General features: G+C 28.6%; 1 protein-coding gene across 2 annotated transcripts in view; it reads left to right on the top strand.

The window, feature by feature from the left end:
• The window catches only part of LOC107446926 (phosphatidylinositol 4-kinase beta fwd), a 68,688-nt gene that overhangs the window by 41,328 nt on the left and 11,931 nt on the right, over positions 1-15,429 (top strand). For both annotated transcript variants that reach the window (XM_043039201.2, XM_043039202.2), the window contains exons 3-4: positions 12,211-12,328; positions 13,551-13,682. In XM_043039201.2, coding sequence (XP_042895135.1) covers positions 12,211-12,328; positions 13,551-13,682 — 250 coding nt within the window. The remainder of the gene's footprint in view (positions 1-12,210; positions 12,329-13,550; positions 13,683-15,429) is intronic.

Genomic DNA, 15,429 nt, shown 5'->3' with positions numbered 1-15,429 from the left:
GCTTATAACATTGTGTATAGAAGATTTTGTCGCCAAGAAAAATTAAAAAAAGCCACAGCTTAAATGCCTTACACTTTGAAACAAGGCTATAATTATTTACTGTTAATGCCATCTTGCTATACAGAATTATTTGGGCTTTAGACCGGACAAATTATTAAAATATTTTCAAAGTTATTAAACTTTTTAAAAAATCTCCAATTTGGCGACATTTTTTCATTTAGATGAAAATTATCAAAATCAGTGCCCTGTTCCCATATGTTGCCGATTTTTATAAGCCCAGGTAATGCAGTATTGGAGTAATATTTAAAATATTAAAAAATAGATTTTCTTTTTTTTACAACTGTGACTTTTCTCCTTATTAACGTTTTGCACCATTTTCAGAATAAACATAAAGGGCGCTGGCTAAAGATAGGCTAAACTTGACGTTGCGGTCATGAGTTGTTGCAAACTCAGATCAGCTATGAGAATATATTATTCACAAAAAAACATAATTTTATGCTATGGAGATAGGTATCTGAATTTCTTCTTGGAAGAATTTTTTTTCCCTTTCTAATCAACTTTTTCTTTGCTTCTCAGACGAGATGGGATGACATTGAATAATACTGAAATGTTTTAATCAAATATCTAGGCCTTATATGATTTGTTGGAAATGTTAATAGTCATGCTTTTATTTCCTGTTTAGAAGTAATGAAATGTTAATAACTTTGGCGATAACAGTTAAGTAAAGTAAACAGTTGTTAATCACAGAAAAATATCCTTTTGTTAGAATACTTTTTGTGGTGAACATTTTTTTGTGATTTTTTTGGGTGCAAACAAAATGATTTAGTTTGCTAAAATTACATTCAAAAGGTAATAATTGTCTAAAATTGTTTTAATTTTAATATCCAGTCATTTTTAAAGAGAATATTTGATTTTATGGGAGGAACGATTTATTTTTAAATAATCAATTAATGCAGATAAGAAAAATTATATGTTTATAAAATAATTGTAAATTTTTTTTATAAGGAAAGATGCTGTAATTTGACCTTTTTTGAACGGTGAAGTTAAAATATTGTTGAAAAATTATTTAAAAATTGCCACTTTAAGATCCTTCTGAGAAACGGAAAGGAAACTGTAATAAAGATTTTATAACTTTGTCGCCTTTGAGAATGTGTCATTGTTCATTTATATTCACTTTATTTGGAATTAAATTAGGTGTCTCGGCTCTTTCTCTTCCTGCAAACCTGTCATATTGTTGTCATTTAATAACCTGAAACGCTCATCCTATCACATCTGGTATGGATGTTGAGAGAGCGTTGACCTTAAAGTTCGATTCGCTCCGCAATCGATATCCTCCTCCGCCTTTTTAATATCGTGTTTTTCTCCTTAAATCATGGCAAAAAATGTAAATAAAGCACTGCTTTGTTTGCTGTATTTATGTATCCTTTGTAATAAATTGCTGGAGTATTTTAATATAAGGTTTAATCACAACGATGTTTATTTACACATTGATTTTTAAAGAATGCAGCAAACTTTATATCGAATAAGTATTTTAAATTTTAACTATCGAATCGTAATCGTTTTTTAAAGAATTTTTTGTCTAAGTTCGAAACAAATTTAGTTACATTGGATGTGTATCTTTCCCTGAAACTTCGAATTTATGTATTTTTTTTCTGACACCTTATTTTTCAAATCGGTATAGCGTCTGATTTGTCTTTGTGCCTAAGAATCCTTTAAGCGTTAAAAATTTCGGCTACTATTTTTTTTTTTTTTTTTTTTTTNTTTTTTTTTTTTTTTAGTTGCTTAAATTTGTAATTTCTTATTCTTACATTTTATCAGCTTTATTGTTTTCACTTACGTTTGTTTAAAAATAGGATTTTTATTTAATAAATACTCGATTTATCTACTAGAATTAAATTAAGAGTTGTTAATCACATCGCAACTTAAAATGCAGATTTTTTATTAATTATTTTAACAATAATAATATAGAATAGGGACAGAAAAGGAGACTAAAATTAGAATAATTGTAATAATTAAGTTAAAAATCATGCTCGCAATTTAAATTTCAAGGAATTATAATGTAATTTAAAGACTTAATATATATAAATGTCAACATATTCATGTCTTGGGGCCCATTCTTTAGCGACCAGTTATTAACGGCCCATGTAGCAGTCGTACTAGCAGAGAAGCACTATTTCATCTTTTACAGTTAGTAACATATTTTACGACTCGTTTTTAGCTTTTTTTGTTGAGTGTATTAAATTCAGCCGAATTCAATTAACGCGAAATTATAGTAGTTCTTAATCATAAAAAGGGGGGGGGGGAGAAAATTCCGGCCACATTTGTCATTTAGTATTCATTAAGCGTATTTCCTCAGCTGGAGGGTGTTGTGGTTTGTTTTTAGAACTAAAATAGCATTTACACTACAGCGTGCGGAAGAACTTGATGGCCTTGGGAAACAATTTCGTGGTCATGAAAGCTATCATGTGACTTGTTAAAAAAACGACCTTAGAGGCATTAAGTTAATTTTTTTAAAGCACTTGTATTTCGTCAAAATAATGGCAATTGTATGCTCATAAATGGCAAATCTTTTGTAGAAGTAAAGAAAAATTGTTGCTAATGTTTGTTTCCGTTAGTAATTAGTAAGGGATCGTCTATATATGTAATAATTTTTTGGTTTAATTTCGACTTCTTCCATATCCGTAGAAATCAAAGTATTTAATTTAATATTTAATCAATCAAATATAAAGACTTTTATGGTTTAAATAATGAAATGTTTAAATTATTAAATTCACGAAACAAGTAAACAATGAATTTTTAAACTGTTTAATATTTGTTATTGTTTTTATTTTTAATATTTTTTTTAAAAACAGCTCTTAACCATAATTTGTTCTTGCAATGAAAGCGCCAAAAACCTGGTTTAAATAGTCTAAAAACTTGGCGGAAAATTTGGAAATCATAAAACCTGTGGAGTTTTTGTGTTAAACAGTAGCTCGTAAATATATTTTGTTATTTATAAATACTAATAAAGTAAAAATAATAGTTCGAAATATACCGTGTTTAAATATCTGTGGGAGTTTGTAAGTTATGGTTGGTAATTATATAAATATAGACGTCCGACTGGTTTAATAGCTCAGGAGTTAGAACTTTTGCCTCCCAAAGAGGTGACCTAGATTCGAATCCGAGCAGTGGCTTGATGGTGCAAATTCTGCTCCTGGCTCTCACCGACCACAGCGCTGACGTAAAATATTCTTAGTGATAGACGAATCATGGGTTAGAATCCCCTTGTCGTCAGGCTTACAGTTGGTGGTTTTCGTAGGTTTCCTTTCTATGTTTTGTTAGTTTGCTACAAGATATCCTCCACGATTGCTAGTTTCAAACATTGTGTGGTGAATTTCCTTGCATACTGGGTTGAGTTCAAAAGTATAAGATTACGGAGTTGAACTAATTCTTAAAACTCAGAATTCGACCGACTATTTAACGCCGATTATTAAATAAATAAAATTTAAAAAAAACTTAATTTTGTTGAAATAAAATCATTTAAATAAAAACATCTAAGAATTTTTTTATTATTTGTTTTATATTTTTTCATGAATAAGTACATATTCAATACTTAATTGTTTTCTCCAGATGTGATAGACTAGAAATGTTGATGACATCATGTCATGGGACAAAGGAGGGGGGGGGGGTGGCATGGTGAAGTGTGGCTCTTTTTTACAAAGGTGGAAGCATTAAAAATATTAGGGTAAAAAAAAAAGTGTAGATATCACTTATGGATAGCCCTTAATTCATATATTGTTATTAGATGACGTGAAATCTATTCATTGAAAAATTATTTAAAAAAAATTGCTGCTAACAAAGTTATTTTATTTGAAAATAACCGAAAAATTAGTTTAAAGTTTTTAAACTCATTTTTATTCATACGTATGATATACTTATTTGAATTGCTTTTTTTAATTCGCTATGTTCGCTTTAATTCGCTTAACTAATACTTTTATCTAAAAGTATTAGTTAGCGACTTAATGTATATTGATTTTTTTTATTTCTTTATTATTTTCGTTACTGTATGATGACCTTATGTATCCTACTTTTTCGCATAAATAATATACTATTTGAAATTATGATTCTTCCCGAAAAATGTCAGGGACATGTACCGGATGTCTTGTGTTTTGGCCAGCTCTTAATGGTTGGCGTGCTTGTCTAGAACCTTTTCCTTTGTCAGGGACACGCGTCCTGCCGAATCTGGCACCAAAAATAGGTCAGTAAGGACTCTTACACGAAAAAACTACTCCAGTTCTTTGCTAATAGGGCATGTTTTTCTTCTGCCTTTTGTTAAAAGCTTCACTAATTTACCTTTTCCTCACTTACCTTAAAAATCTACCCTTTTATTTTTTTGTTGATTATGGATTTCTCTTTGTTACTTCTTTTATAAACGATTTCCTTTTTAGAAATAATTGGCAATATTATTTAAAAGTGGAAATTCGATGTGCAGAGAAAAACTAAAATGTATTAAATCTTTGAAGGCCATTTTAGTATTGAAACAATTTTAATTCATTTGTACGAATGGTTTTAATTTAGTTTATTAATCCTCTAATTTTAAATGCGTTCTCTAACATGCACACAGTTCTATTTTTTTTTATTATTTTTTTTTTTTAAGCCATTTGTTTGTGGATTTCGTCATTTCAAAGATTTTAACTTTTGTTACAGTTTACGTAACACTAAATGCTTTAACGAACAATGTTGATTTTAAAATAGGCTTAATTAAGTTTGGAACGACAGAAGTAAAATAGAAGCTTTGTTTTAGTTATTACGTTACTATTTGTTTAGTTAACATTGTTTTAGATTTCTCCAGTTTTGCTTATTTTTATGCTCTAAGTGTGCGAGTAGTATGTCAATGCTTATTCTTCGGGAATCAAGTCAAATTTTCTACTTGAATGTCTTTTCTCGCTTGGATTAGGCGATTTACATAACTAACATTACATCAACCAGTTAAGAATTGTGTCGTCGCCAAATGAACTAAATATCTTACAAAAGAATTCTTTGGCTTTTGAATGTTTCCTTTCATTACGATTTTAGAATCGAATACTCTATCATTGTTATGCTTGTTTTTTAGGCATTTTAACAAAAGTTTAACAGTTAATATAATAACCTATAAATAAAGTTAAAATAACGTGGAAAAAAACTAACACTAATCACATATAAATAGATATACGATCGTTGCGGTTCTATAATGAATAGAATAGAATTAGAATAATTTTGCTTTTGAATGTTTCCTTCCATTACGATTTTAGAATCGAATACTCTGTCATTGTTATGCTTGTTTTTTAGGCATTTTAACAAAAGTTTAACAGTTAATATAATAACCTATAAATAAAGTTAAAATAACTAACACTAATCACATATAAATAGATATACGATCGTTGCGGTTCTATAATGAATAGAATAGAATTAGAATAATTTTGTGCTTTTGAATGTTTCCTTCCATTACGATTTTAGAATCGAATACTCTATCGTTGTTATGCTAGTTTTTTAGCAATTTAACAAAAGTTTAACAGTTAATATAATAACCTTTAAATAAAGTTAAAATAACTAACACTAATCACATATAAATAGATATACGATCGTTGCGGTTCTATAATGAATAGAATAGAATTAGAATAATTTTGTGTTTTTTATCGAAATGCTTAGTTAAGAAATAATTATTTAGATTTATATTTGATCCGTTCTAAAATATTTGAACAAATTTTAGACATAAGCTATGCTATGGTACCGTGTACGTGACTTTTTCGAGCAATAGCACAAATATTATCTCTAACAAAAATTGGGATGACTAGATTTTTTAATATTGGTCCTAGAATGGCCCTATATAGGGCCTACATTGGCCAATATAGAACTCACATTGGGTAAATAATGGATATAAAATAGCGGGTTTATCTGACAATGCTATATAAGACCGATATTGGTTGTAAAGTGGCTGTAAAATATCGGGTGAATCGGAAAAATCTATTTAGGGCCAATATTGGAAAAATGAAGGTCCTTAGAACCCTTACTGAGCCAAGATTCATGAATGAGGGCCAAGTTATTTTTTATTTTCGAAGATATGGCTCGAGGAAGTAGTACAGCTTGTAATGGATGTGGAGCATTGGGATGTTTACTAAATTTGAGTTTAAGAAGAACTTTGATAATATCGTAGGCATCTTTTGAAAATAATTAAAATTGAACTCTAAATACGTCCGCACGGAGAATAGTTAGACGATCAAAAAATTTGGTTAGTATATTATTTGAAACTAATTAAGACGTTAAGATTAGAGGAGGGGCTAAGGAATTAAAACATTTAAATGCAGGTGTGCAGTTACCATTAAAGTTTATATGTTGATAAGTGAAGATATTTTTGAAAAATGACGGAAGCTGGTTGCCAAAAGCGGCTAGTATGACATTGTCTTTTTTTTTTCTTTCTTTTCTTTGCTTTAACATCAGCTATGTCTAGCATTAAGCTAACTTTTTACAAGTTAATGTAATTTTTTTTAATAGTCGTATATTTATAAGTGTTTTTATTTTATTTCAAATTTGTTCAGTTTTTTTCTTCTGATAACCTTAATATGTATATCGGTAATTATTTTTGTATTTAAACGTTGCCTGCGAGTTTTTTCAACCACTAGTAATTAAGAGCGGAAAAAACTAAAAAATAAATAATTTTTTAATAATAATTTTTTTTTTGTTTTATTATCAATGCTCTCACAACCACCTTGTGTAATTTCGAAAGTATTAAATTAGACCTTCTGTTCTTCGAATTCAATTCTACATTCGTTCAGTGTTTTATTTGTATTAGTGTCTGAAACGCTTATATATTTTCTGTAAAATTACTTATAAATAATTGCGGTGTAAAAAAAAAAGAAAAACTCAAATTCAAAGAAACGCTAATTAGTTTTAACTTGCTCTACAAAACTCAGCTCCTTGGGATTGATTATCTACACAATCTTATCGGGACATAAAAAGTGAAATATTCTTACATTCTGTTAATCTTCAACTGTAAGAGAAAGTCCTGCAACAGACTCTAATTAATGTGTTCAATTTCCGGTTATCTATCTTTGCGTTTTAACGATCTTTTAATTGCTCCATTTTTTTTAATATTCTCTCTGACTTTAACACACTGTCACTTCATTTGGTAGCACGTGTTAGTTTTAATATATTAGCAGTGCCAAGTTAAATCTGTGACTTGTGCATTTGATTAAAGACTCTTGGCGATTTATTTGTGGTCGAGTGTCACTTAGGTTTTTAATTAGCGTTTGGGAACTTCTTCGTTTCGTTTTTGGCTCATTATTTTAAATGAGTAACTAATTGTTTTTGAATGGCTTTGAGGTGATTATGGGTAACAATTTTATATTAGTCAGTGCGTTGATCTTTCGAATTTTCCAGTGATAAATATTTGCGATTGAGAAAATTTTTTTCAGTTGTTTATCATTGATATATTTAAATACTGCTAAAACAATTTCATTGATTGTTGTAAAATAATTTTCAATATCACATTTCGTATAATAATAATAATAATAATACATTTTTTATTTAAAATAATATTTAGATTTTACGCATACGTGAGCAGAACTTAGAAAATAAAAATTGGAAATTCTAGTAGTTCTTGGAGGAAATTTTAAATTTTTGTGGGGGCATTAGATAATATAATATAGTGAATTATTAATATATATTAATAAATTGTGAATTATTAATATATATTGATAAATAGTTAATTATGTATTTAAAAACTACAGACATAATAAATTTCTTCAAAATTTAAATATTAAGACAAGCTGTGTAGGGGAGAGTGGGGTCAATTGTAACAGGGTACGATTGTAACAGAGCAAAAATTTCAAGTGTCGGGTTCTAGATTTGGTTCCTAGGTGGCGCACAAGGTGCATTTAACAAATCTACATGTACACCCCTGATGGCAACCATTTTTATGTACTTTTGAAAGAGTTACATCGCAAAAGATATTTTCACGCCACGCAAGTACTTTTTTTGGTATTAGAATACTATATTGTAACAAAGTAATTTTGTTTAAACAAATAAAAATTAGTTACCGAATATGTAAGTGGACACNTGTTTATTTTTTAAAATTTAATTTTTCTAATTATAATTTTACAGTGTTGAGCATAATCTTGTATGTCTTTACAATTTAAAAACTAATTTAAAAAAAATTTTTTTTTTCAATAACGGACCCTATTTGCACAAATTCACGAAAGCGGACCCTGGTTGAAAGAATGTGACTTAACGTTTATTTTATATTCACAAATTGCGAGTAATTCTTTCACAATTTTACAAAAACGGACCTTTCACAAAATTTCTGGTCAGACCCCTGAATATATATTAATAAATTGTGAATTATTAATATACATTAATAAATAATGAGTTATGTATATAAAAACTACGGGCATAATAAATTTCTTCAAGATTTAAATATTAAGACAAGCTGTGCACTCAATTGAATTGATACCCCATTTCAGAGCCAAAGTATTTAATTTACGATCAAGCCTATACGTAATTTGGTTCAAATTCTCCCTCTATTAAAAATCCTATGGAATCTTCCCCTTCCCGCTAACCCCTGAAAAGATGCGTTTGATGGATACTTTCATTTCATAAACCAGTGTAGAATAAATTTAAACTTAAAATATTCCGTAGGTTTTTTTTTTTTTTTTAATTGTCCGACAATCAAATATTTGGAGAGGGGGGATTGTGAAGCTTAGTGGGAAAAAATTTCAAACTGAGTTTCATACCTCTGACCTTTTTATCGTTAAGAATAGAAGGTATCTTGCGGACTGTTCAGGTTCACTAACGCGGGGTCTTTATATCTAGAAGACTGCATTTTTGACAACAATGACGAGAACTGCATAGTTAATGCATTATAGTGAAATCTCCCCCTATGTATAACAGAGCAAAGAAAAGAAAATGGTGGATTATAATGCTTTTATGAAGGAATGTTTTGAAAAAATGGAGGTAAGGGGTGTTCAATTTTGCACTCAGATTATTTGTTCATTATATTATTAATTCTTACCGATTTGATATTCATTGTTGATCTTGCTTTTTTTCCATCTAATAATTATCAATAATAATATGAAAATGAATTTCTATTTTTCGGTTGGCTCTGTAAATCTTATTAGAGATTTTAACAACAGTGAAAGGTGTTATAATTTTTTACGTATTTTTTTTTTCTTCTTTTGCCTTACTAGTATTAATTTTAAAATTCCTCAGCTATGCGGTTTATTTTCTAATTATAATCTGTTACTTTTGCTTCTTATATGTGGCCGCATAAGTGATCCAATTTAAAAATCAGTTAATGAAATATTTTTTTTTTTAGGTTTTGGCAATTTGACATATCTATTCATTTAAAATACAGAAATATTTTCATTGAATACAATATGTTTATTGTAGCTGTTATTCTCAGTTTCTCTTTTTAAGATTTCAAAAAAATTTCTCTTTATACTTTTTCACTGAATTTTTTTTTTTTAAAAAGTGTCCATTATAAGACTGGCCAGAGAACATCGTCATTGATACTTGGAAAAAAAATATTATACGGATAGTTATTTTTTTAATTTTTATTTATATTTGCTCTAACTCCTCTAAAATATTCTAAATTTTTGGGTTGTTATTTGATAACATATTTGGGTTGTAATTTGTATTTATATATTTTTTATGCTGGGTGTTTTATTATAATTTTCTGTAGTAGAATTATTCAAATTTTACGTGAAGTATAAAGTGTGTTGATAAATTAATGCTTAAAAAATCCTTATAAATTGATAAAAAATTCAGCCCTTTAAATGTAACTAAAATACTAAAGCAGTCGGTCATACATTTTAACTTAATTTAAGTGAGTAGAATCGTAGAATAACTAAACTTTACTAAAATTGGCTTTCGACTTTTGTAAACTCTCTTAACATCTTTAAAGATAGCAAGTTTTTAATTTCATCACTTAACTATTATTTTGACAAATTTTTAGAGTATTTTTCATAACTTACGTTAATTTTTTTGATCTTAAATAAGAAAATATGAAAAAAATCAACACATTTAATTAACAGTTTAAATGAATTATTAATTATCGCAAAGCTATTAACTAATACTCATTACACGCTTGAAGGAAGGAGTTTCAAGAAATTCAGGTAAGGAGGGAGGAAGGAAGTAGTAACAAGTGTGTCATACAGATTTTGGTTAAAAAAAAATACAATATTTTAAATCAGTGATTAAATATTTTAATATTAGTTTTTATATTTTTGCACATTTTTCGTCAAAATGAGTTCACAGCTAATCATTATAATGCTCATAAAAGTGTGAAAGTGAAATTAGAATTATGATCCATAACCTGTGTTTTGTTCCTGAGGTACTAGTACAATTTTTCTGCGATATCGCGTGACTTGTAACAAGGAAGAATTGTGGAAATGATTAAGTGTGGCACTTGATAAAAGAGGCGGAGGGTCAAAAATATTAAGAAAAAAATGCGACCCCAAATGATGAATTTTATTACATAAAATTAAGGCTTTTAGGTTTCTGAGTAATAATCTTGTACAAGAAAGGGAGAGTTAATTGGGATAAGAGAATTACCGGAAATACTCTTAAAATTACTGGAGAGTTTTTTAACGTTATTAAAGTACAGTCCCTTAGTTTAGTTGGGGGGGTAGTAAAAGATGAGGAATCTATGGAATGTTTTTTATTATTATTATTACTCGTTTCATACTTCCTCAGCGTTGTATTCATTCATTGTGCAGCTTTTGTATTGTCCTTCAAGAGAGATGATTCATGAGTTCAAATTCCCATTTATTCTTTGATACTGAGCAGAGGTTACATAACTTGATTTTATGACTGGTCTTACGGGCTGTTTTTTTCTGAAAGCTGAGTTCTGTTATTTAAGATTTTTGGTTTCTACAGTGTTGTGATATNGTGACTTTTTTTTTTTTTTTTTTCTCTATTTAAGGGGAAATGTCGAACTTTCAAAGAATAATTTTTATTTTTTCCCTTCAAAGTTTTTAAAATTTTCTCTTTTTTAGTTCACAAAAAAAAAAAAAAAAAGAAAGTATTAATGTAAAAAAAATTTCATAGCTGTTTTCCGTTGACTGCGGGTTATGTAGTCAGCAGAGGTTTCTTCAGACTTTTTTTATATAAAAGGTTCTGTTCTTGTTAATTTGTGAAAAATGTGCTCAGTTTTGTTAATCAGAATTGGGCCATGATTTTTTGTAAATGTGTAAAATTAAGGTTCGATTTATTCGATTGTACGAAAAATACCATTGCGATCGTGCTAAAATTATATTCATTCAAGATAATTAACAAAATCATTTGCTGATTCGGCTTCGTATGTTTATGAAAGAATTTTATGGAGGTTCCGTTTTTAAAGATAAAAAATACTATAAATGGTCCGTTTTAAGGATGAAATAGCTTGTGAAAGGACCGTTAATGGGCTTAAGTTTCTTCTTCCTGATATGACAGCCTTCCTGATATCCTGATTGAAGTTATAGTATAGTTCAGTTTATCAATCTAAATTCAATGTGATCGATTTTTCCGAATTTAGATTGGCGCTGGAAGCAGATTTAAATAAAATGAAAAACTTCCTGCGAACACAAAATAATGCCAAATTTTTAGTGAACGGTTTCCGTAGTATATTATGCTATGCATATCGCGCGGTATATACGTGTATTAATCATATCTGGAAGGTGGAAGTTCCATCAACTTAGTGTTCATGAAAGTAAGATTACTTTGTAGCATCAAACTTTGTTTATGGGAATACTATTATAAAATTGTTTGATTACCTTTCCTATTACTGACTACTTAATCACTGTTAATGTTTGGTGCAAATGCCCTTTTCTAAGAATTTAATATTATCCTTTGAAAATGAAACTTACTTATTGGGGATATTTTTGTATAGATGCTTGTTCTTGTTTACTCCAGCTTACATTGTCAAGGCGTTTCGAGTTTTTTTTTACTTAGCGAAAATTCGGGAAGGGGACAAGGACTTTTGAGTGATACCCTTCAAGTTGATTACCTTTCCGCAATGTTTGTTTTTTCTCTGTTGTACCACAGTCAAAATTTTAGCTAAAATTAGGCGACATTTCTTAGAAATCTTTATTATTTTCTATTTGTTTCCAAATTGAACATATTTGGTTAGTCAATTAATTTGTAACTGCCGTAATGTGTTTATGTAATTATTTGGTTTTTAAAAATCTGCATTAGTAAAAATTTTCTTTCTTATTTTAGGCAATCGAATGTTCACTTTCGATGATCAAAGTGTAGATTTCTACTTGCCGCAACTTGTGAGCTTGTACGTCCACCATTCCGATATAGCCGAAGCTATTCATCCATACCTTGTGTACAGGTAAGAATTATGAATTTTTTGTAGAAAGCAATTGAATTATTTAATTTGTAGAGCAAGTGTGATTTCAAGAAAGTGTAATTTATTTATGATTGATCAATTTATCTTACTATATTAAAAAAATAGTTTGTATCCAGTATTTTAGTTTAACATAGTTTTCGCGGCATGTTAATTACTGCAGATTTTATTTACCAGACATAATATTAATTTACCAGAAAAATTCTCATACCAATATGTACTACAGAATTTCAGAAAACTTTCGGAAGCTATAAAAAGTTTTCCTATTTTTTAATAGCCCCTTTTTTCTGGCAGTTTTTTTTCTTTTCATTTTTGTAATATAGTTTTATATAGGTTTAATAATATTTCGTTATACAGTCAACAAATTTCGACAATTAGATTTGACTTTTAAAAAGAGGACATTTTTTAATGTCAAGTAAAAAAAAAAAAAAAAATTGTACACAACTCAAAATATAAACTTTTTTTTAAAAAAAAAATGTTTGTAAATAACAGTGGATAAAGAAACAAGATATATTTAGAATGGGTCTACGTTGTCCTCCTACTCTAATTTACTTTATTCTTAGTCCTTAAAATCACCATTTGTTCATTTGTCACAGGCCTGCTATTTCTGAAAGTGACAGTTTGGTAGGGAGGGAGAGTAGGAAATTTGGTCACAATAAGCTCATCTGACAGGATTATTTTTACAAGTAAGAAGTTAAGTTCTCTTTATTTTACTGTAAAGTTTTGTTTTTGAATGAAGAATGTTATACCTATATCTAAGGTATAAGCACTGTGTTTCAAAGAAGTTTCGTACATCTTGAAATGCCAAGAATTCATGCCAATTTCAGAACAAAGCATTAGTTTCTAGATTTTTTTCCTATATATGTATAGAATGTATCATTTTCATTTGTCAAAAATGATGAAATTAAGTCATCAAGAGGGAGTAATTTATATTTGAGACACTGGGTCATTATCTGAGAGTGAGGCAGGCTGTTACTATGGTTAAATAGCTCTGTAATCACAGGAAGTTATTTTTATAAATTAGCATCCATATTGTATCTTCTGCTGTGCCTAAAATATTTCATTTAAGAATTGAGAGTTGTTCATTTTATGTTGAAAATGTGTATAGTTAAATATTATTTTTGGAAGTATTTAATTAGACTAAATGTTTATGCTTTTGTGTTGTGCTTAGTATTATTTGAGTAATAAAAGTAATTTTAATTTTTAGGTGTCGAAATAGTATAAAGTTTTCACTACAGTTAGCATGGTTACTACAAGCATTTTGTTCTGAAAATACGCCGTCCCGTAAAAAGTCTCAAGGCTCAAAATTGAAGAAATTAATTCTTTCTGAAGAATTAAGGTTAGAAAATATTAATTATTTTCATCATTCTATTTAAAAATAAAATATTTTAAAATTATGTTGATACATTTTGTCCCAGTTCTGATTCGATCATTTGTTAGTAGTTAATAATAGCAGCTGTTAGTTATTATTCTGTGTTGTTTTCCCATTTATTAAATTATTCTTTTGCATATTCATTAAACAATTGCTTTAATTTCAAATTAAATTTTTATTTGTATCAAAAAATTTTATTTAAAAAATTTTTTGATTATCATGTTAATTTTTAATAAAATAAAACTATTTCTGAAACATATATTTAATATGCATCTAACCAAATAGTGGAATACTTTTCTTATAATGTGATGAAGGTGTAAGTAAATTATTTCTCCAAGTTTTAGTGCTACTTAAGGAAGAAGAAAAAATTAGTTTAATTCTTATTCCAGCTATTCCTAATTAGGAAATATGTACAATTTATTGTTTCTTTTAAAATGTTGATTGATTGGTAAAATAGTGTATTAAATAATAATAATTGGCAAAATAATATGTTCCTAAATAAAATAGTTAGTAGAATAATATATTCCTAAATATGCCACATGTTGGCCTTATTGTCTTGTTTTAAGACTTTAACCTAACATCTTGCCACTTTTAACTTAATGCACAGTAGTTACCTTTCAGACCTCTTCATGACACTGCTCTTGTCAACGTCTAGCATATAAATTTTTAACTAACCCCACTACTCCTGTTACTAAAACGTGGTGACAATACAACATTAAGCTAACACAAGACTCGGCTCTTCTTGTTAGTACGTATGAGTGTGATGTTGGGACAGTAAATTTGTTTGAGGCAAGGGACTATTAAAATCTCACCTAAGCACTTAAGTGTTTACAATAAAGGTCGGGAGGGTGTTTGCGATTTGCTTATGTTTGCGGACAAGGGATGATAATCGGCATGTTAAATGGCATTAAAATCTCCGTATTTTCAAACTTTTATTAAAATGCAGTGAAAAAAATGTACCAAAAAATTACAATTGGAAAAATTTGAAATTTGTAATTAAATTTGAGGAAAGATAGATTGAAAAAAATTCTTGGAAGAGTTTTTGAGGTCAAGAGAGGGAAACACAACATTTTTTTGAAGAATATTCTACTCAGAATCTTATATAATGAGTGAAAACGTAAATCTTGTTTTGCGTGAGTTCCACCTTTTATTTGAATTTAATTATAAAATTAGAGTATTAAAATAAAAGAATGAATAATATTAAGGAAAACAAGGAGAGAGGGTGTTGTGACTTTGTTACATAAATATGGAGGGGGTTATGATTTGTTTACTTTTACTTTCAAAGGGAAAGAGATTGTCTGAAATTGCCAAAAATATGCTTACTAAATAATCGGACAGCCTAAAGGATGTATGTGACTAAAATGTGGTGGTATAAGCAACACTATTCTCTTCAGTTGCATAGCATCTCCATAGCACTAAAATTTATAAAATTTAACACTTATCTATGCAGTAGTAACTTGGGCTGCCCTCTCTTTCATTAAAATTCTCTTGCTTAGCTTAGCACAATTAATCTAATTTTGTTTTATATTTATTTAATTGCGCTTGAAAAGTTTGATATTATCTACATGCGTGTAGTTATAAGCATAATTATGTCTTTTAATTATAAAATGTTTCAAAGTGTATCAATGTTTGAGATTTGCCTTTAATAAAATGAAAGGTGTTAATTTTGTTGGTAGCAAGCAAATTTGACTGCATTTGAAAACTGGTATTACCT

Source organism: Parasteatoda tepidariorum, chromosome 5 (assembly GCF_043381705.1).
Source record: "Parasteatoda tepidariorum isolate YZ-2023 chromosome 5, CAS_Ptep_4.0, whole genome shotgun sequence".
Classification (NCBI taxonomy): Eukaryota; Metazoa; Arthropoda; class Arachnida; order Araneae; family Theridiidae; genus Parasteatoda; species Parasteatoda tepidariorum.
Note: the sequence above shows the minus strand (reverse complement) of the source record. Positions and strands in the feature narration are given on the sequence as shown.